Source organism: Geotrypetes seraphini, chromosome 2 (genome assembly GCF_902459505.1).
Source record: "Geotrypetes seraphini chromosome 2, aGeoSer1.1, whole genome shotgun sequence".
NCBI classification, from domain to species: Eukaryota; Metazoa; Chordata; class Amphibia; order Gymnophiona; family Dermophiidae; genus Geotrypetes; species Geotrypetes seraphini.
Window position 1 is genome coordinate 42,059,090 of NC_047085.1, and position 21,974 is coordinate 42,081,063.

Sequence of the window (21,974 nt, forward strand, 5' to 3'; positions counted from 1 at the left end):
AAATTGAATGCAGGTGAAACGCAATTGACCCATTGTTTTTATCACCGCAAAGTAAGTGTCTTGTGCAAAGCCTTTCTGCAAAGTTCATCAGCTCCTCTGCAATCTTCTTTTCTCATCAGGTTTATCACGTGTACAGGAACATGTGGTTCAGAATGGAGACCCGAATGGTCAAAAATGTCTTTGCTCCTGCAGTCGTGATCGGTGACCGGATTGTGATTGTAGGAGGTAAATGCTCTGATTCTGGAAGATGTATCTTGTGCTAATATCTCCATTTGTCTTTGTGCTCCTTTTGTTCAATACTTGTAGCTTCACAGAATTCGGTAGCAATTCTACAGCGGTTGGGGGGGGGTCTAAATTAAGGCAATGCAAAAGGGCGCGCTTAGCTCCTGTTCTGTAACTGTTAGGCTGTGCTTAACCCAGGGGTGGGCAACTCCGGTCCTCGAGGGCCGGAATCCAGTCGGGTTTTCAGGATTTCCCCAATGAATATGCATTGAAAGCAGTGCATGCAAATAGATCTCATGCATATATTCATTGGGGAAATCCTGAAAACCCAACTGGATTCCGGCCCTCGAGGACCAGAGTTGCCCACACCTGGCCTTAACCCATTATAGAATACTAATGTAAATCCAATTTGTCATGCCAGAATTTAGGCCATGACAATTTAGTTGGAGAATGAGACCAGTTCCAGGAAGACTTTTACACTCTGTAAAAGACAAGGACCAATCAAGGTCAAGTATGCATATGATCGCATCATACCTTATGCCAGGGATCTCAAAGTCCCTCCTTGAGGGCCACAATCCAGTTGGGTTTTCAGGATTTCTCCAATGAATATGCATTGAAAGCAGTGCATGCACATAGATCGCATGCATATTCATTGGGGAAATCCTGAAAACCCGACTGGATTGCGGCCCTCAAGGAGGGACTTTGAGACACCTGCCTTATGCTATGAGTTTATCTTGTTGGGCAGACTGGATGAACCATGCAAGGCTTTATCTGCCGTCATCTACTACGTGACTGTGACTATTTATGCCAGGTCACTGGCTGGCATAAATTGGCATGCCCATGTGCATCTTGAAATAAAAAAAGAAACACAGAGGCATGATGGCAAGCAACTCATCATATTCTATGAGTTGCGCTGATTGCTAGGTGGAACGCCCATGGGTGTGACCAGTGGCATTGCGAGGGTGAGTGGCACCAGTGGCGGTGGTACCTCTCCCCGCCCTCTTCTCTGCCCCATCTGCCCCTTCCCAACCCCCCTGCCACGCGCGCCCCCCCTTTCCCTTCCCCCATACCTCTTTAATTTTCCCATCATGAGCAGCATCATGAACTTGCTGCCCGTGTCGTGTCGGCTCTCCCTCTGTCACTTCCGAGGCGTGGGAAGTGGCATTAAAGATGTATGAGAGAAGAGAAGGGGAACACGTATGCAGCAGAGGGGGGGATCTGGAAGGAGCGAGCTGGCATTCCCCATCAATGCGGCGCCTGGGGCGGACCACCCCCTTACTGCGCCACTGGGTGTGGCCCACTTGCAATTAGGTGCTAAGTGACTCATACACACCAAGTCGCTCAATTAGTACCTAGCACTTTCGTGCATGACTGCCAATTTATGGTGCCAATCACATGCATAAGGGCAGCTATTATTTAAACTTAGAACACATATTGACACCTTATGTTAGGTGTGCCGTATAGAATTACTTTTTAGGGTTACTTCCAAAAAATCGTGAACATAGTCTTCATTCATACCAGCAACCCAGTTACATTTTCTTTTTCTCCATAGTTTCAGAGCTGAAAAAGTTACCCATGTCAGGAATTGAGACCTTTTTGGGCCAGTCCTGGGTTTGAACTTACATCCCAGTGCAATGGAGGAGGAGCCCGATGGTTAGTGCAGTGGTTGAGAACTAAAGGAACTAGGTTCAAGTCCCACTACGGTTCCATGTAGTTCTGGCGAAGTCACGTAACCCTCCTTTGCCCCAGGTCAAAAAATAAGTCACTGAAAGATGGTATATCAAATTCCATTTCCTATGGCATTCTAAAATTGATTCTGTCCACTGATATTAGTGTTACCTATTCCATAATGCATCAGAATAGGGTTGTCATAAATCCAGGGCTGGCCCGGCCTAGTAGAGATATTTAGAGGGAAATTCTATAAAAGGATTCTAAATAAATAGGTGCCTAAGTTAGATGCCTAATTTCATTAGTATATTGGCTTCAATTACGAGCTTTAATAAGCTCATAATTGAAAAAATAAAAATTAATTGGGTGAGAGGTGTGTTTATGTTTATTGAAAGCTTCTGTTCCATTACTAATGACTGGGGAGACAATTCAGAGCAGTTTACAAGAGCTTCTGTAAACGTGTTACAACACAAAGTTAGCATAAGAGAGGTACATCTTATGGTGCCTAATGGCACCTAACTCCAAAGTAGGCATATTTAGGGGGTGGAGAAGGATTTAACTGCCATTAGGTGCGATTCTCTAAAGTACATAGGTGCCTGTAAGGTAGGCTTTTAAAACCCTGGCCTACATTGTAGGCAACTAAGTTTTAGTTAGGCCTGGTTCTCTAATGGGCGCCTAAGTGTGATAGACACCCAATTACAGAATCTGTCCACTAGCATCACTGCCTGGTTAAGTATTGCTGAGTATTGGTGGCTGGCCAACTCCAAGATTTAGCCAGGCAGGAGCCTCTCCTGTGCAGTTAAATCCTTTTGAATACCAACCCCCATGTTTTTTTCCTAAGTACCCCAGCATTTATTTGGGTTTCCCAACTGTCATGTTTTACTACCTTGAGTTATAACTCCACTAATATGGAACAGGAGATGTTACTGGCCAGACTTATGGTAGCCGGGCTCCATGATAGACTCACGTTGCCTTCGCGTTCTACCTGCTTCCCGACACGGTAAACAGGACACAGAAGCACCGGGCCGACCAGCCTATCCAACCATCCCGTTGTTTGCTGCTGCTGGGTCAGACTAGTGGTCCATCGTGCCCAGCAGTCCGTTCACGCGGCAGCCCTGGGGTCAAAGACCAGTGCTCTAAAATGAGTCCAGCCTCACCTGTAAACTGGGACGTACACAGGTGAGGCTGGACTCATTTTAGAGCACTGGTCTTTGACCTGGGGGCCACCACGTGAGCGGACTGCTGGGCATGATAGACCACTAGTCTGGCCCAGCAGCGGCAATTCTTATGTCCTGCAAACAATGGGATGGTTGGATAGGCTGGTCGGCCTGGCACTTCTGTGTCCTGTTTACCGCGTCGGGAAGCAGGTAGAACGTGAAGGCAACGCGAGTCTATCACGGAGCCCGGCTACCATAAGTCTGGCCAGTAACATCTCCTGCAGTAACAATCCTACAGGGACTAAGAGGAAGAAGATTATTGAAGGTATAAACCTAATCTTCCATTCCACTCTACTCAATATTTTAAAGACCCTCCCGAGTCATCTCTTCTCCAGGCTGAAGAGCCCTAGCCACTTTAGCCTTTCCTCCTCATAGGGAAATCGTCCCATCCCTTTTATCATTTTTGTCGCCCTTCTTTATACATTTTCTAATTCTGCTATATCTTTTTTTGAGAAGCAGTGACCAGAATTCACAAGGTCCTTTTTTCTGATGCCCCTAGATATCTTTCTTCACTCATTCTTCCTCATACACCTTCAAGGACTCTCCATTCACTCCATGATGGTCGTCTATTGTCACCCCAGTCTCGCTTACCCAGCCGTACTCCACATGCTCGAGTGCTTTCTATTGTGTAGGTCCACTCCTTCGGAATTCGCTTGCTCCTTCATTCCATGCTGAACTTTCCTTTCCCATATTTAAAGACTACTTAAAACTCACCTTTTTAGATTTGCATTTGGAGACCAGGTGTAGTTTTGAGCTGATGCAACGGTGTCCAACTCAAGGCCCGTAGGCCGAATCCGGCCCACCTGGCCGTTTTATGCAGCCCGCAATGCGATATGGAATTTTCATTGCCGCCCCCAGTGTTATCTTCTGGCCGGCTCCCTCCTCCTCACTGCCGCAATGTGCACAAAGCCGCGGGCAGCGGCTGCGACTCCGGCGCCTGAACCGGAAGCCTTCTCTCTGACGTCACAATGTCAGAGGGAATGCTTCCAGATGAGGCACGGGACGTGCAAGGAGCCGCCGCCTGCAGCTTTGTGCACACTGCGGCACTGAGGAGGAAAGAGCCGGTCAGAAGATAACACCAGGGGCGGCAATGAAAGCGCTGCATCACACCATGAGCCGCATAAAACGGCCAGGTAGGAGCCAGCCAGAAGGTAAGACACCTGCTGGAGGGAGGCACCTAGTTGAGGCACACCATAGAGGGAGGGAAACAACAAAAGTAGGAGAAATGATTTTATTTTCAATTTAGTGATTGAATTGTGTTAATGTTGAGAAATTACACCTGTCTATATTTTGCACTGTTCAGGAAGAAATGCATTTGTTTCTTTTTCTCTGGGGTTGTACTGCATGCAGAGTCTTGACTCTTAAGGTTTCCTTTCTATATACAGTGGTGCCTCGCATAACGGACGCCTCGCACAGCGAACGCTGCGCACAACGAACTTTATGTCTTGATTCGTACAACGAACTTCGTTTCACACAACGAAGTCGCCCGAGCTGCATCCTTCCGCGCAGGCACTGCGCTTAACTGCCCTCTCTCCGCCTGGCTCCCTCTTGCCCCCCCCGACTCCCCGACACGATCGGGGCAAGAGGGAGCCCAAGCCCTCTTGCCCCCCCCCCGACTCCCCGACACGATCGGGGCAAGAGGGAGCCCAAGTCCTCTTGCCCCCCCCCGACTGCCCGACACGATCGGGGCAAGAGGGAGCCCAAGCCCTCTTGCCCCCCCGACTCCCCGACACGATCGGGGCAAGAGGGAGCCCAAGCCCTCTTGCCCCCCCGACTCCCCGACACGATCGGGGCAAGAGGGAGCTCAAGCCCTCTTGCCCCCCCGACTCCCCGACACGATCGGGGCAAGAGGGAGCCCAAGCCCTCTTGCCCCCCCGACTCCCCGACACGATCGGGGCAAGAGGGAGCTCAAGCCCTCTTGCCCCCCCGACTCCCCGACACGATCGGGGCAAGAGGGAGCCCAAGCCCTCTTGCCCCCCCGACTCCCCGACACGATCGGGGCAAGAGGGAGCTCAAGCCCTCTTGCCCCCCCGACTCCCCGACACGATCGGGGCAAGAGGGAGCCCAAGCCCTCTTGCCCCCCCGACTCCCCGACACGATCGGGCCAGGAGGGAGCCCAAGTCCTCCTGGCCACGGCGACCCCCTAACCCCACCCTGCACTACATTACGGGCAGGAGGGATCCCAGGCCCTCCTGCCCTCGACGCAAACCCCCCCTCCCCCCAACGACCGCCCCCCCCAAGAACCTCCGACCGCCCCCCAGCCGACCCGCGACCCCCCTGGCCGACCCCCACGACACCCCCAACCCCCTTCCCCGTACCTTTCTGTAGTTGGCCAGACAGACGGGAGCCAAACCCGCCTGTCCGGCAGGCAGCCAACGACGGAATGAGGCCGGATTGGCCCATCCGTCCCAAAGCTCCGCCTACTGGTGGGGCCTAAGGCGCCTGGGCCAATCAGAATAGGCCCGGGAGCCTTAGGTCCCTCCTGGGGGCGGGGCCTGAGGCACATGGGCCCAACCCGACCATGTGCCTCAGGCCCTGCCCCCAGGAGGGACCTAAAGCTCCAGGGCCTATTCTGATTGGCCCAGGCGCCTTAGGCCCCACCAGTAGGCGGAGCTTTGGGACGGATGGGCCAATCCGGCCTCATTCCGTCGTTGGCTGCCTGCCGGACAGGCGGGTTTGGCTCCCGTCTGTCCGGCCAACTACAGAAAGGTACGGGGAAGGGGGTTGGGGGTGTCGTGGGGGTCGGCCAGGGGGGTCGCGGGTCGGCTGGGGGGGCGGTCGGAGGTTCTTGGGGGGGCGGTCATTGGGGGGAGGGGGGGTTTGCGTCGAGGGCAGGAGGGCCTGGGATCCCTCCTGCCCGTAATGTAGTGCAGGGTGGGGTTAGGGGGTCGCCGTGGCCAGGAGGACTTGGGCTCCCTCCTGGCCCGATATTGTCGGGGAGTTGGGGAATCGGCGGGGCAAGAGGGCTTGGGCTCCCTCTTGCCCCGATCGTGTCGGGGAGTCGGGGGGGCAAGAGGGCTTGGGCTCCCTCTTGCCCCGATCGTGTCGGGGAGTCGGGGGGCAAGAGGGCTTGGGCTCCCTCTTGCCCCGATCGTGTCGGGGAGTCGGGGGGGGGCAAGAGGGCTTGGGCTCCCTCTTGCCCCGATCGTGTCGGGGAGTCGGGGGGGCAAGAGGGCTTGGGCTCCCTCTTGCCCCGATCGTGTCGGGGAGTCGGGGGGCAAGAGGGCTTGGGCTCCCTCTTGCCCCGATCGTGTCGGGGAGTCGGGGGGGCAAGAGGGCTTGAGCTCCCTCTTGCCCCGATCGTGTCGGGGGTGCCAGGGACCACACGGAGTCACCCACCGTACCACCCGATTCGGGTAAGCGCAGGTATCGGTGGGTGGCTTATTTGCGGGGGGGTGCCTTATTTTACATTTTTTTCTAAAAAGGGGGGGCTGTCTTATTTGATGGCCCTGCCTTATCATCGGGGAAACACGGTAGAAAAAAAAAAAAATGAACAGTTAAGTCCCAGTTTTTGCCGCTGAGACTCTGCCCTCTCTCACTGTAAAATTAGACTCTACTTAGTCTGTCTTTAAATTTAAAAAAATGTGTTGTTTTAAAAAACAATTATGTTTTTAGATGTATCTAAATAAAAATAATAACCAAAAATTTATCTTTTTTTATGTCATCTTAGCATATTTTATGCTGCAGAACGAATTATTTTTTTTTACATGTATTCCTATGGGAAAACGCGTTTCACATAACGAACGTTTCACATAACAAACTTGCTCCTGGAACCAATTAAGTTCGTTGTGTGAGGCACCACTGTATTAGTACTTTTAGTTTGTGGTCCAGGATTTGCATAGGGGTTTTGCATAGGAGTTATCTGTGTTCTGGTAGAAATGAATGTTGAGAAGCATACAGTGTGCTTTGTGTAGTTTAATTTTGTATTTAACCATTATGTGTTGTTAATAAGATTATAGTGTGTGTGTATATACTATTATAGGGGTGGGGTCTGGCCTGCGACTTAGCCTATGTTTTGGATTTCGGCCCTTTAATGTGACTGAGTTTGACACCCCTGCTCTATACTATCTTTTGATTACCTCTTTGACTTTAATTTCTTCTCTGGCTTTTTTACTTTTTACTATCCTTTTTTAATGGAGTCCTTTTCTCATTGTTTTTTTTGTTTTGTTTTTTTATTTTTTTATTATAAACTGCCTCACTGTTCTATATGAGAGACAGTATATATAAAACTAGTTTTTTAGCCCGTTACATTAACGGGTGCTAGAATATATGTGTAGACTTGGGCATTTATTTTTTTTCTCTTTCTTTTTTTTTCTGTATGTCTTTTTTCTCTCTCCCTGCCCCTTCTTTCATTCTTTCTGTCTCACTCCCTGGCCCCCTGTCTGTCTGTCTTTCTTTCTTTCTTTATGTCTCTCTCCCCCTGTCTTTCCTTCTCCAGCAGCACCCTTTTTCTGCTCTCCCTGTCCAGCAGTAGTCCTTCTCCCTTCCTTTTTCCTTTCCCCTGTCCAGCAGCACCCCTTTTCTGCTTTCCCTGTCCAGCAGTAGCCCTTCTCCCTTTCTTTAACTCCCCCCTATCCAGGAGACACCTTCCCTACTCCCCCTGTCCAGCGGTAGCCCTTCTCCTTTCCTTTAATTCCCCTCTATCCAGCAGCACCCCTAGTACCCCTTCTCCCTTCCCTGCTCCCTGTCCAGCATCCGCTAGGCCGGGCAGCCTCGGGGATTTTGCTAGGACCGCATTTTCGAAGTGGACCAGCCTAGCAAATGCCCCACAGCCGCACAGCTCTGTGGTAGAGAAAGAGTGGGGCCAGGCGTCAGTGACGGAGGAAGCCGAGAAGCAGTGAAGCTGAAACTGAATCAGACACTATGCTCTCTATTACGTGTCCATCTCTGCAGCAGGGGCCCTCAGTTATCGAGGTCGGGCCCTCCAGCGAGGCATCTGGTCGTTATGGCGGCGTTGAATTATTGGAGTTTGTCGCTTCGGTTAAAGATGAAGGCGGAGTGGGAGAGGCCGGGCCGCAGCCATCTTTCCTGTCGGGGCAGGAACGTTGCTGGGGAAATATGCGCAGGCTCCTACTGCATATGCGGGTGCACGGCATCACAGAGACACGGGACCAAGGGGATTGAAGTGCGCATGCATGCTAAGGGTATTATTATAGTGGATACATATAATAAACCATGTCATGCCCAATTGACACATGAATTCACCAGCCAGAAATTTGGAAGAAAATCTTATTCTCAGCACCTTCCCTTTACCTGGCAAGGCTCACTGTTTCAAAAAGGTTGTCCCAAGGTTGTGATACTGTCTTGGTTCCCCCCCATGCTCATCCTTAGCACCATCAGGATAGTCTGGCCAGGACCAGTGCCTCTGAATATCCTGCTCAGCGCATTTATCCGGATTTCAGGTGTTGCTAATCTGGAGAAATACTTTTCAGTATTGACAAATCTTATTTTCTCCTATTTAGGGTTTATACCGTGACTGGAACCTTGTATTCTTCTCAGTTTTGGGTTTGGCCAGGATTAAATGCTGCAGGATCACCTAACGTAGAAGAGACTATGCAATATAATATCCCAACTTGATAACCCTTCCAAAAAAGATAAACAGGTTCACTTTAAAACAGTCAATGTCGGACAAAAGGTGAGAGAGGAATCCAAGATGGTGGACGCCACTTAGCTGAGTTGGATGGCTTAGCGTTTTCTTATAAATCTTTACTACGAATACTTTGGAAGCTGCTATTTACCTTTGCCGACATGCCCCATACTAAGAGGAAGGGGAATGTGAGAGCGGCACAGGCACCGCTGCTCACGTCGTCTCCAGCCCAGCGGATGATCCAGCGTTTCTTTCATCCACAGAGCCAAGCTGACACCCAGCTATCCCCGCGGCGGCAGAGTTCCGCGTTGGACGTGAGTGAGGAAGCACTCGAGTCCTTGGACCTACTGACATCACTAACGCCGCCGCTCCTCTCTGCGCCTCCATGTCTAGCAGCTGCACAGAGTGGTGACTCTGACCCTGAGGGAGAGGAGCAGGAGACCCCGGAGCAGACATTGGGAGGAGCTACCGTCCCAGCTGGAAAGCAGGGCCGAAAGACCGGTGCAGGAGATGGAGTATCAGCAATAAGCCCAGCAGTGACACTGGAGGTACTCTTGGAGGCTATAAAGAAGATAGATGTGAAGGTGGAGAAGACTGCATCAGATATGGAGGTACTGGTTCAGAAAATTGATACCTTTTCGGTTAGCCTTGCTAAAGTGAAACAAGAATACATGGACAAAATACAAGTTGAGTCAACCTCCTTGAAAAATTCGATTTCCACCATAATTAAAGAACAAACTTTTACTTCTCGCAAAATAGAAATGATAGAGAATTATAATAGAAGATTGAATTTGAGAGTACTATACTGTCCAAAGATACAGGCAATTGAGACTTTTTTTAAATTCCTCATAGAATGTTTGAATTTTCCTCAAGACCAGATCCTACCCATAAATAAAGCATACTTCTTACCTGTTTCAAAAAAAAACTTGGACACTAACTGATATACCTAGGGGTGAGAATCTGGTCCCTGACAATGATTTGCAAAATCTTACGGCAGTTAGAGGAGTCATTCTTAGATGTTAAAGAGAGAGCAACTCTAATTGTTAACTTTATTTTTGAACAAGATCTTAACTCTGTTATGAGGTTATTCTTTAAAAAGTCTGGAATACTTTTCTGTGGTCAACGTCTATGGTTATACCATGATGTGACCAGAGTAACTCAGGAAAGGTGGAAACTATTCTTGGGAATAAGCGAGGAGACAAGGAGGTTAGGTGCTACATTCATGTTAGCATATCCATATTAAGTTTATGGGTTTAAAATGTTTTCTTCACATCAGACCATCTACGATCCGTTCTAGACCTCAAGGGTCTATCTAGTGGTGGGAGTGTAGTTCAAAGAAGTAAAGCCAGGTTGTAGCCGTTTATTCTTTTCTTTGAATTTTATTGGAATGTTACTCCCTGTAATTTCTTTTTTTTTTTTCCCCCCACTCTTTCTAAATTTGATTGAAGTCTAAGGAAGTGTTAAGTTTCATAATTTTAGTTATTTTATATGTTACAATGCTTTATTTATTTATTTTTAAAAAAAATTCTTTATTAAGTTTTCAACTACAATTGTGCAACAAATGATTCACAAATATGGATAATTCAAAACAAGCACCATGGAGCTTACAATGCTTTATGATGGTCTTTCTGTTGAAACATGACTATTTCTATAGCAAGTAGTTTTTACTTGTAAAGTATATTAAATCGAATAAAAATAAAATTTTTTAAAAAATAAGTCAATGTCACAGAGATACCAACCAGGAGCAAAAAAAAGGATTTAGAAAACAGTAAGCCAAGCGGGATAACGTGAGCAGGTGAGAAGCACAGACATAGTCAAGTCAGTGTAAAGTAGAATAAAACTCTTTATTGAGCTATCCACCAATTATATATCCAGGTTTGTTCATATCGCAGGCCTGGTAACTCTGGAATAAACATAATTCTCTTGTAACTCTGTTTTAATATGTTCCCTGCCAGGCTACAGCTAGTCAGTATGTACACAGGAGTATCAACTTAAAAGTAAGCTTTTAACAGACAGGGAAGGGCCTGGCTTCTGTGAAGCCCCAAGATCAGCAGTTCGCATTGTTCAACTGAGAACTTTTCTAGTTTTTTGCCCTTAACTCATGCAGGTCTACCCTGAAAGGCTAGTCCTGCCTTCTCTGGGCTTCTATCTTGTTCCTGATCTGGATTTTTACGTTCCCTGGCTAAGTAGTCTAGATTAGAGGCAGAACTCTCTTAAGGCAGCCCTTTGGATTGTATATAAGGAGAACAGGGTTTATCCGACACAAGTTTCAAGTTTTATTTAAAATTTGATTAATTGCTTAAAATTACTTCTAAGCAAAGAACAAAAATTAAAAGGTTTAAAAACATTCAGGGAAGTACAATATATGAGACATGGACTTAATATACCAAATCAATTCTTCCTCCGTATTCGCGGTTTCGATTATTTGTGGTTTTTAGCTTGCTGGCTCCTCCCCCCAAATTACATCAGCTTGCATAGAGAAATCGCTGATTCCAAGCGTTTACAGAGAAAATTGCTGATTCCCAGCACTTTCTTTACTGTGTTTTGCCTCTCCTTCAGGAATAGACCAAGTCTCCCCCCATGTTATTCGTGGTTTCACCATATTCACAATGGTTTTTAATAGAAAACCGCGAATAACATATGAAAAAGTTATTTGCAGTTTTTCTGTATTTGCGGTTCTGTAAATCCCCTATCACAGCGAATACAGAAGGAGAAGTGTACTTACATTGCCAATGGGGAAAGGAAGTAAGAATTACAATATAAAATAGGAAAGAAACAAATCTGGGAAAAACATACGGTAGGAATTTGAGAAAGGAAAAGGAGAAAGAGAGAAAAAAAAAGAAAAGGGTTATGAAATAGAGTTAAGATTAGAAAGGAGCTTATCCTAGTTTAAAGATTCACAGTTTATTAAAAACAGTGCAACATATTTTTTTTTCTATGGCAAGAAATGGGGCATACTGGGACCAAAGGTATGGGTGGGTCTGCTCATCTGTGTCCTATCAATTACAAAGTCTGGATCTAATTTGCAATTTTTTTCCCATAAAAATAGAATGAGGAAAAAGCCTTACAGATTTAGCCTCGGTGGTCAGCATTAGTTTTAAATGCCAGTCTCAGCAGCTGAAATACATCTGGATATTTATTAATCTCACTTACTAATCTCCCCCCCCATTCGCACAAGCTTTCTCCCCCGTGAATAACAACACATTAGTCATCTCCTCGAACCATACCTACCAAAAATATTCATATTCCTAAATAAGCAACCATCATCTGTATCCAATAAAATTCTTCATCAATGTTAGGTAATTTTCCCCTGTTACCCAAAAATATTGTTATTCTCCACTGTATCCTGTAATTACTTGAATCTTTGCTATGTAATTCTATCGGAAAAATCCAGATATCTTCTAATTTGTAATTCTCTATTGTATCATGTAATCTACATGTATCATTGTTATATAATTCTCTCGGTAATGTCCGGATCTCTTCTAATTTGTAATCCGCTTAGAACCGCAAGGCACAGGCGGAATAGAAATCACTAATGTAATGTAATGTAATATTTAGCGCCACTAGGAAGCTGAAGGGCAATTCTGTAATTAGGCATGCGCACTGAGGTTGAGGGAGGGTAGGCTTAAGAGTAATGCCAGGAAATTCTTTTTCACGGAGAGGGTGGTGGATGCCTTGAATACCCTCCCGAGGGAGGCGGTGGAGAGGAAAACGAAGACGGAATTCAAAAAAAGCGTGGGATGAACAAAGAGAATCTCTAACTAGAATATGAATGGGCAAACTTTCACGATTTGAATTGCGCAAAGGAGATGGTCTGGATAAGCTGGAGTGAGCTTCAACGGCAACTCCAGTAGTTGGAATCTAAGGACAATACCTGACCCCCAAGGCCCCGCGTCCCCCCCTTCCCCCCCCATGGCTACACCACTGGATCGAAGGGGGCCCTGAAGGCAAAAATGAGGGTTAGGAGGGAGAGGTCCTCTTTTTTTTTTCCTACCTTCATTCATGCAACCCCCCCCCCCCTCCCAATCTATCTTACCTCCTTCCTCTCAGAGTGGAGGAGTGTCCTAGTGGTTAGAGCAGCTACCTCAGCACCCTGCGGTTGTGAGTTCAATTCCCACTGTAGCTCCTTGTGACTCTGGCCAAGTCATTTAACGCTTCATTGCTCTATATAAACCACTTTGATTGTATAAGCCACACAAAATAAAAACTATGTCTGTGCTCCCCCCCCCCTCAAAATCTAGTTTGCAATACTCATCTCTGTTCGTAGATAATGACCCAACTCCTTGCAAACCTTCCCACGCTCTGGCCCCATAAACTGCCCTTGGCCTGATTAGCTTTCCAAGCAATAACAGAAGAAGGAACGTTGAAAAATAGCTGAAACGCATTCAAGATTCTACGCAAGAAATAAATCCATCATTCAGCTCTGGTGATGTCAGGACCAAAAGCAGTGTTCTTCAGTTTGCCAGAAAAATTGAACATTTTGCTCCATTTACAGACATTTTCTTCAACTAAACTTATTTACCAAAATTTTGTATACAGCATGGTTTTCAAGGAATTACAAGTCACTGGATATTAATTCTTTAATTCAGCGTCCACCCCATCCCAAATTCTGTGCTAACACAAGATTGTTATTCTTTTGATGGCTATCTGAAGTCTATGAGAAATGTGTGGGTAGTTCCCAGCAGAGAGGCGTCAATATTCTCACATGTACTCAGTGGCATAGTAAGGGTAGGAGGTGCCCAGGGCCCCGCACCCTCCCCCGCCCTCCACTCAACGCTTCCCCCTCTCCTCCCCGCCCCCACTCCACACTCACGCTCTCCCTCTCCCTCTATCTTTTAATCTTCATCAGTGCGAGTGGCTGTTATCCAGCAGGCTCCTCACACCAGCTCTGGATTTCCCTCTGATGTCACTTCCTGGCCCCTTGACCCGGAAGTGATTTAGAGGGGAACCAGGATGGCACAAGCAACAAGCAGGAGAAGTTGCTCGTGCTAGAGGTAGAGGGTGGGGGGGGGAGGGATGGCACGAGCATGGTGTAGTGTGGCGGGGCAAAGAGGTTCCGGCGCCCCCACCGACACTGTGCCCGGGGCAGTCCGCACCTCCCACTTCCCCCCTTACAACACCACTGCAACCACTGCCCTGTATTTTCAGTCTTGGATGAGACAGTCTGGGAACAGAGCTCTGTATATTAACACCATATAGAAACATAGAAGATGACGGCAGAAAAGGGCTATAGCCCATCAAGTCTGCCCACTCTGCTTACCCACCCCCTGTCTATGCCCTTATGACCCAATTTTCTTATCTTGACCCTCATAGGGATCCCACATGGGTATCCCATTTATTCTTAAAGTCTGGCACGCTGTCTGCCTCGATCACCTGCACTGGAAGCTTGTTCCAATGATCAACCACTCTCTCTGTGAAGAAATACTTTCTGGTGTCGACATGAAATTTTCCGCCCCTGAGTTTGAGCGGGTGCCCTCTTGTGGCCGAGGGTCCCTTGAGAAAGAAAATATCATCTTCCACTTCGACACGTCCCGTGAGGTACTTAAATGTTTCGATCATGTCTCCCCTCTCCCTACATTCCTCAAGAGTGTAGAGCTGCAATTTGTTCAGTCTCTCTTCGTACGAGAGACCCTTGAGCCCCGAGATCATCCTGGTGGCCGTACGCTGAACCGATTCAATTCTGCGCACCTCTTTACTGTAATGTGGCCTCCAGAATTGCACACAGTACTCCAGATGAGGTCTCACCATGGCCCTAAACAACGGCATTATGACTTCAGGCTTTCGGCTGACGAAGCTTCTATTGATACAACCCAATATCTGCCTTGCCTTAGATGAAGCCTTCTCCACTTGATCTGTTGCACAGATTTGGATCCTGCGATTAATTAATGACTTTAAAGGGGATCGGACTTGTATACTGTATGGTTTACACAATCAAAGCAGTTTACATATTTTAGACAGGTACTTATTTTGTACCTGGGACAATGAAGTGTTAAGCGACTTGCCCAGAATCACAAGGAGCTGCAGTGGGAATCAAGCTCACAACCTTAGGGTGCTGAGGTAGCTGCTCTGATCACCAGGCCACTTCTCCCCTGCCACTATCTACGCCATACTTCTTTGATTTCATGAATACGTATTAGATTCTATTTCAGTGTCTTGGAAAGTCATTCTGCTGCTTTTCACTAACACTAAATTTCCTCTCAAAGAAACTACCACTGGATTAAGAAGCTGTTCATTCTGAATTCTGACACACACACTTGTGAGGCATACCGTCCAAAGCAGTGAGACTTCAGCACAGCTAGGGGGAAATCCTATAAATGGTGTACAATAATGGGCCTCGGGAAAGATCAATGCTAAGCGCTATCCTGCCAAGGGAACATGCTCTTTATTGAACAGCACACACTACCAGTTACCACGCCCAACTGGGTGCAAGACAGTAGCGTAGCTGGGACCTCTCCTCTGCCGCATCCCACTGTACTGATGCAACTTCCTGTGGGTGGGATGTGGCAGAGGAAAGGTCTCGCCAGCCAGAGGGGCAACCTTTAGCTCTGTCTGTGATGCTGTAGCTGTGGAGACGGGTAAGTAGCTGAGCAAGGGAGGGGGGGGAGGTGGCAGACCTTGGCATTTTGCCGGGCTCACTCAATAGTAGCTATGCCGTGGCTGGGCAGGCTGTAATCAAGGACGACTACTGCCGTGCTGCTGCTGCTTTGGGAGGCCCAGAAGTATGTCTAAGGTGACCATACGTCCCATTTTGAATGGGACATCCCGTTTTTAGCTCACCTGTTCCGTTGTCCCCAAACATAGCTTTGGGACGCCTAAATGTCCCGTTTTCAGAATGAGCTAAAAATGGGCCACTGCCGCCTATTTCACCAAGTCACTGCCGCACTAACAACATCTTCGTGCAGCAACTGCACAAGCCTTCCCCCTGAGGATACGGGGGAGGATACGGGGAGGGGGGGCAGGATCCGGGGAGGCGAGGGGGAGGTCCAGTCCCATTTTGAGGGAAAAAATAAATGGTCACGTTGGGTATGTCAGGTCTCACAGCAGGAGGGTCGGTGGCGTGCTGCTGCACAGGGAGATGGGAAGGAAGGATGGAAAACTACTGCACAGGGGGATGGGAGGGAGGGTTGGAAAGCTGCTGTTCAGGGGGATGAGAGGCGAGGAAAGATGCTGCACATGGGGGCAGAAAAGAGAGAGGAAGAATTGTTGGGGTGGAGGAGAGGAAGGGAGAGATGAAACAAAGAGGTAGAAAGGGGTGAGAGGGAGAAATCCTGCATATGGTGAAGGGAGGGAGCCCTGCATGAAGAAGAGAGAGGGAGAAATGTTGGACATAGGGTGGAGGGCAGGGAGAGATGGTGCATGGTGGGGAAAAGAGAGGTTTGACCCAGGGCACAAGGCAGAAAGAGAGAGAGATGGTAGACAGTGGGAAAGAAACAAATGTTTGATATGGCAGTGGACGATGGAGAAAAATAATTTTATTTTCTACTTTGTGATTACAATTTGTCACATCTGAACTATGTATCCCGCCATAGCTGGTGTTAGACAGCGAGCATGAGGAAAAGACTTTTTTGTTCATTTTGTTTACACCACAGCACCAGCATGGGGTTGGAGAGGGCAAAGGGAGAGGGGTGGGTGGAAAAGCTACAAAATAAACCTGCCAGGACGTTTGAAACCCCCCCCCAAAAAAAAAAAAAACCAACAACGCCTGATTGTGCAGAAAAAGTGAATTGAATTAAATCGATTCAATAGGCCGGGGGTAGGCAATTCCGGTCCTCGAGAGCCGGAGTCAGATCAGGTTTTCAGGATATCCACAATGAATATGTACGAGATGGATTTGCATGCACTGCCTCCTTGAGATGCAAATCTATCTCATGGATATCCTGAAAACCTGACCTGGCTCCGGCTCTTGAGGACCGGAATTGCCTACCCCTGTAATAGGCCAAATCATATCAAATCGAACCAAAAAAATTTCCTTGAATTGGGCAGTACACTGGCTAAATATGTACCTTTATAGCAGGGGTATCAAAGTCCGTCCTCGAGGGCCGCAATCCAGTCGGGATTTCAGGATTTCCCCAATGAATATGCATGAGATCTATTTGCATGCATTGCTTTCGTTGTATGCTAATAGATCTCATGCATATTCATTGGGGAAATCCTGAAAACCCGACTGGATTGCGGCCCTCGAGGAGGGACTTTGATACCCCTGCTCTATAGTAACAACAAATTACTGGCAAGTCACAATGTGCAAGCAGCTACATTCAAGCATCCAGAGTTGAATTTGGCACTCTGCACAGGTTCCACTTCTCCATGATTAAATAGTGGTATATTTCATCTCTCTCTCCCTGCCAATTTTGGGGCACAGTCCATAGAAGTTTGCCCAGCACCAGTCCTACTTCCCAACTACCGGAGTAGCCATTGAAGCAAACATCGGCTTCGATTCTGATCTGTTTTTTTCCCCATTTATGGGACCCAGGCCATAGAAATCTGGCCGGCGCTGGTCTTACTTCCCAGCCTCTGAAGCTGCTGTCAAAGCTCACCAGAGTTATGAGGTCATTTAAGCATTGCTGTAATCCGTTCTTTTTCTATATAGCGTTCCTCTGTGTTTATCCCTTGCATTCTTTAATTCTGTCACTGTTTTGACAAGCTGGGTGAAACAGGCTGGAGAACCCCTCCTGTCCTTGCAGGAGGGTTGTACAGGAGGAACCCAGACAAAGGAGATACCAGTTTCCTGAAGAAAAGTTTTCCTGGAAAGGAGAGGGCTGGCAGAGGAATGAGAGTAAAGCTGGCAGAAGTGATTCACTCGCAGTCTTTTTTAGTTGTTTCTATTGCAATACTTGGACATTTGGATTAACACATCTTTGGTTTTATCATTCAGCACCAAGACTCCTGAGACAGGCCTTCTTGGGCCGAAACTTGATCGTGTCAAGTCTGTTTTATAATAAAAAGGACTAAGCACCATCTGGTCTCCTTTGTTGTTGTTTTCGTGCCACTCACTGTTTTGTCTTCACCACATCCTGCAGGAGGGCATTACAGGCATTCACCACCCTTTCCACAAAAAAACTATTTCATAACATTGCTCCTGAGTCTCCCACCCTGCACCCTCAACTCATGACCTCTAGTTCTGCCATTTTTGCATTTCTGAAAAAGATTAGTTTATATAGTAATACGTTTTAAGCAATTAAATTTCTGTGTCATATCCCCTATTTCCCTCCGTTCCTCTAGAGTAGTGGTCTCAAACTCGCGGCCCGGGGGTCACATGCAACCCCCCAGGTACTATTTTGCAGCCCGCAGCCTGTATTAGTACTGCCCACTCTCTGCGGCGTCCTCCGGCTTCCCCCCCTGGCCTCCCACTCTTACCTTCAGATAATTACCGCAGCCTGCAGAGAGGATTGCCGATGCTGTAGCAATCCTTGCAGGCTGCCGTTGTCCTCAGCAGCACGTTCCCTTTGCCACGATCCTGCCCCTGACGTCAAAGGGAATGTGCTGCGGCACTGCAGCAGAAGCAACGTGCTGCGGAGGCCAATGGCAGCCTCCAAGGAACGCTACAGCACTGGCGATCCTCTCTGCAGGCTGCGGTAATTAGCTGAAACTATGACCAGGAGGCCAGGGGGGAACATGCAGGCCTTCGGATGGGGGGGGGAAAGATTTATAAACTATAAAGAGTTTTACCTCATGCAAAATTGTCACATTAACTATTTTTTTGCAGCCCTCCGAATACCTACAAATCCAAAATGTGGCCCTGCAAAGGGTTTGAGTATGAGACCACTGCTCGAGGGTATACTAGCAAGTTCTGGACCTGAATCTATTACTTTAAACAAAATCAGTATAAAGTCTTTCAAGTACGCATAGCCTTAACCTCACACAGATAAACACAGCTTCGGTCCAAACACTCACTCCCAATATCACATAGTGGCGTAGCGAGGGTGAGAGACGCCCGGGGCTATGGTGCCCTAGTCTCCACCTACCCTGTTCCCCCCTGCCACACGCAGGCCCCTCCCTTCCCTTCCCCCATACCTCTAGTTGTTCACCGCTGCGAGCAACAAGAACTTCAACGAGCTTCTCGCGACCCCGCCGTCTCTCCCGCTAACGTCACTTCCTATGCAAGGCCCCCCAGCAGTAACGCGTTAAAGCTGTTGCTTGTGACGGTAAACAACTAGGAGGTATGGGGGAAGAGAAGGAGGCACGCGCATGACGAGAGGAGGAGTGAGAGAGGTGGAGAGGAGGGGAGCTAGCGCCCCCCCCCAGCATGGCACCCAGGACGGGCCACCTCCCATTTACTACGCCACTGATAGCTCACACACACACACAGACATATATACAGTGGTCGCCCCCGAATTCGCGAATCGCGGACTCACTCATTCGCGGTCTGCTCCGACCGCCTCTTCCTGTAGTAAAGTCGGGCTACATCAATCAGGAGCTGCGTGTCAAAGTAGCTCCTGATTGGTGTAGCCCGACTTTACTACAGGAAGAGGTGGTCAGAGCAGACCGCAAATGAGCGAGTCCGCGATTCGCTCCAGCTGCTCTCTCCTGCCTTTTGACAGGAACCCCTGCGAATTTCGAGGGAGTAGTGTAAATATAAATGCAGTCTCAGTCTTCCATATAGAAACACACAACTCCAGTCAGATGCACATGAAAAGGGCAATTCTGTCTGCGTGTTCCATGCACATGTAAATGTACAGAATATTAGCATGCACAAATATAAGCTTACTTGCAAAAGTGTCAGCTGGATGCCTAAGCCCTATTCTGTAGCAGCATGTGTCAGTGACATAAAGCCACATACAAGGGGTTGTATACGTGCAGGACTGCCAAGAGGTGGGTAGGGGGCCAAGATTCCCCCTGGGCCAAGCCTTTAAGAGGTCCTGGCACCAGCCATAGAAAAGCCATCCTGGACTCTGTGGTCCTGAATCTCCCTCCTTTCCTTCCCTTCCTAAGTCTCTCTCTGCAAGGGTCAGTGGCAGTGGCGGCAGCAACTCTGACACGATGTCTGGGACCCCCCCTCTCATGCAACTTCCTGACGCGGCAGAGGGAAGGTTTATCGGTCAGCAGCCCTAGGATCGGTAACATGGAATAATGTTATTATTTGGGTTTCTGCCAGGTACTTGTAACCTGGATTGGCCACTGTTGGAAACAGGACACTGGGCTAGATGGACCATTGGTCTGACTTAGTGTGGCTAGTCTTATATTCAGTCTATATATATTTTTTTTTTGTATGTGCCATTTTGTAATCTGTTTACCTTCTGTTTTGGCTTTCTCTTATAATATTGTAGTTCTTTTCCACTTTGTTTTGTTTTATTGTAACAAAGGATATATGCAGACGAGCAAAAAGGCAAGGGAGGCGTCTTTTTAACCAATGATCGAGTCTTTATTCAAATTAAGTTGTCCCAACAAGGATCCTAGTTTCAGCGTATGAAAGACACCTTCCTCAGGGAACACTTGGGTGGTTGGCATGGATTCCAAAACACGCTTTTGAAGACAATCTGCAGTGTGTTTGGGAATCCGTGCCAACCACCCAAGTGTCCCCTGAGGAAGACGTCTTTCATACTTCGAAACTAGGATCCTCGTTGGGACATCTTAATTTGAATAAAGACTCGATCATTGGTTGAAAAGACGCCTCCCTTGCCTTGTTGTTTGTTTTGTTTTATTATAAACCACTTTGATAGTTCTCTCTACAGCAGTATATTACGTTCTCAATAAACTTGGAAACCTCTTAACATCTAAAAAATTGCTTGCCACTGTGGCTAATCACTGATCTGATTTGGCCTTTTACCATCTCAGTCTTACACACACACACACATGTACACATCTAGCCTCAGACACATGATAATTACGCAACAACTGAGGCACACAAAACTTGGTGGACATGACAATCCCAAAGTCCTTTGAACTTAGAAGTCTGTTTTGGATAGGATATACCATTAGAAAAAGTTAGTGCTAGCTTGACTTTCCTAATATTTCATTTATTTTTGTTTTTTATAGGCTATACAAGGAGAACTATTGCTTATGACACCAAAACCAATAAGTTTGTTAAATGTGCGGACATGAAGGACAGGAGAATGCACCATGGGGCTACGGTTATAAAACACAAATTGTATGTAACTGGTGGTCGTTGCCTCACCACGGACAACGGGATCGAGGATTTGGACTCCTTTGACTGCTATGACCCAGACACAGATACGTGGACATTGGAAGGAAAACTACCACACAAACTGTTTGACCATGAATGTGTAACTCTCCAGTGCGTCCCTTGCGCTTCAAATCTTCCCTGAATCTCATCTGACCCCTCATCTTATCCCTGGGATCGGTAGCACGGAATCTTGACATTCGTTAAGATTCTACCAAGATTTTACGGGCTACTGCTAGAAGCAGGATGCTGGGCAAGATGAACCATTGGTCTGACCCAGTATGGCTATTCGCATGTTATGGAATAGCGGAACCAGTGATACTACTAGGCCTTCTCCTAGGGATATGTCCAATAAGGTTAGGTTTGTGCATACCATGATAGCAGTGAACTTCTGTCAGGTACTACAGATGAAACGCCAAAGATCAGTAGCCAGACTTTCTTTCCATTGTGTAAACCGCACGCATAGTTCCAAACTATGTACAACTACAAACCCCGTTGGGATCCTGTTGGAATGAAACATGTCAACTGAATTCTGTTACCAATAGCACGCCCTTGCCACAGTACTGAGAGGACCTGTAGCCCTTGTTATACAATATCAGCGTGGCGAATTCTATACAACAATAGTGAGAACCATTTGCAAAATTAAACGGAAGAAGAAAACAAGGGGACAGATGTGTTCCTAGTATTGCTGGCAGAAAGCAAGGCATTACTGTTACTTTCTACTGTATATAGTGTAAGATAATATATTTTTATTAGTTTGATGCAAAGGCAACGGGACATTTTCATTTTACTTTTGGGTTATGCACCACTGAAGTTATTTTAAATAGTATGTAATCATTGCTAGCAAACTGTAGACTCATTTCAGGATTCTTCAAACCGCTGTACAGAATTGGTAAACAATGGAATTATAGAACCGAGTTGGCCTCGTGATTTGGTAGTAGGGGGTATGTGTTGCTGCTTGTGGGATTTGCCTGTGGGACTGATATTTTGTCTCAAACTGAAACAATATGAGCCAATTAGATCCGCAAGTTTATGAAAGCCAGGTGTGTGTTATGTGCCTGTGTGTGAGACCGCGGGGGAGAGAGTGGCATGCCTGGGCCTCAACCCAGGGCACTCCATGCTTCATATTATTATAGAGATCTCTTAATTGATTCAGTAAACA

At 47.3% G+C, this 21,974-nt stretch overlaps 1 protein-coding gene across 2 annotated transcripts in view; it reads left to right on the forward strand.

The window, feature by feature from the left end:
- The window catches only part of KLHL38 (kelch like family member 38), a 45,810-nt gene extending 24,088 nt beyond the window's left edge, over positions 1–21,722 (forward strand). The window contains exons 3-4 of one of the 2 annotated variants that reach the window (XM_033929772.1): positions 120–225; positions 20,668–20,957. In XM_033929772.1, the coding sequence (XP_033785663.1) occupies positions 120–225; positions 20,668–20,957 (396 nt within the window). Of the gene's footprint in view, positions 1–119; positions 226–20,667 lie in introns of both variants that reach the window. The other variant, XM_033929773.1, reaches the window with a different exon arrangement.
- Positions 21,723–21,974: the final 252 nt, after the last annotated feature.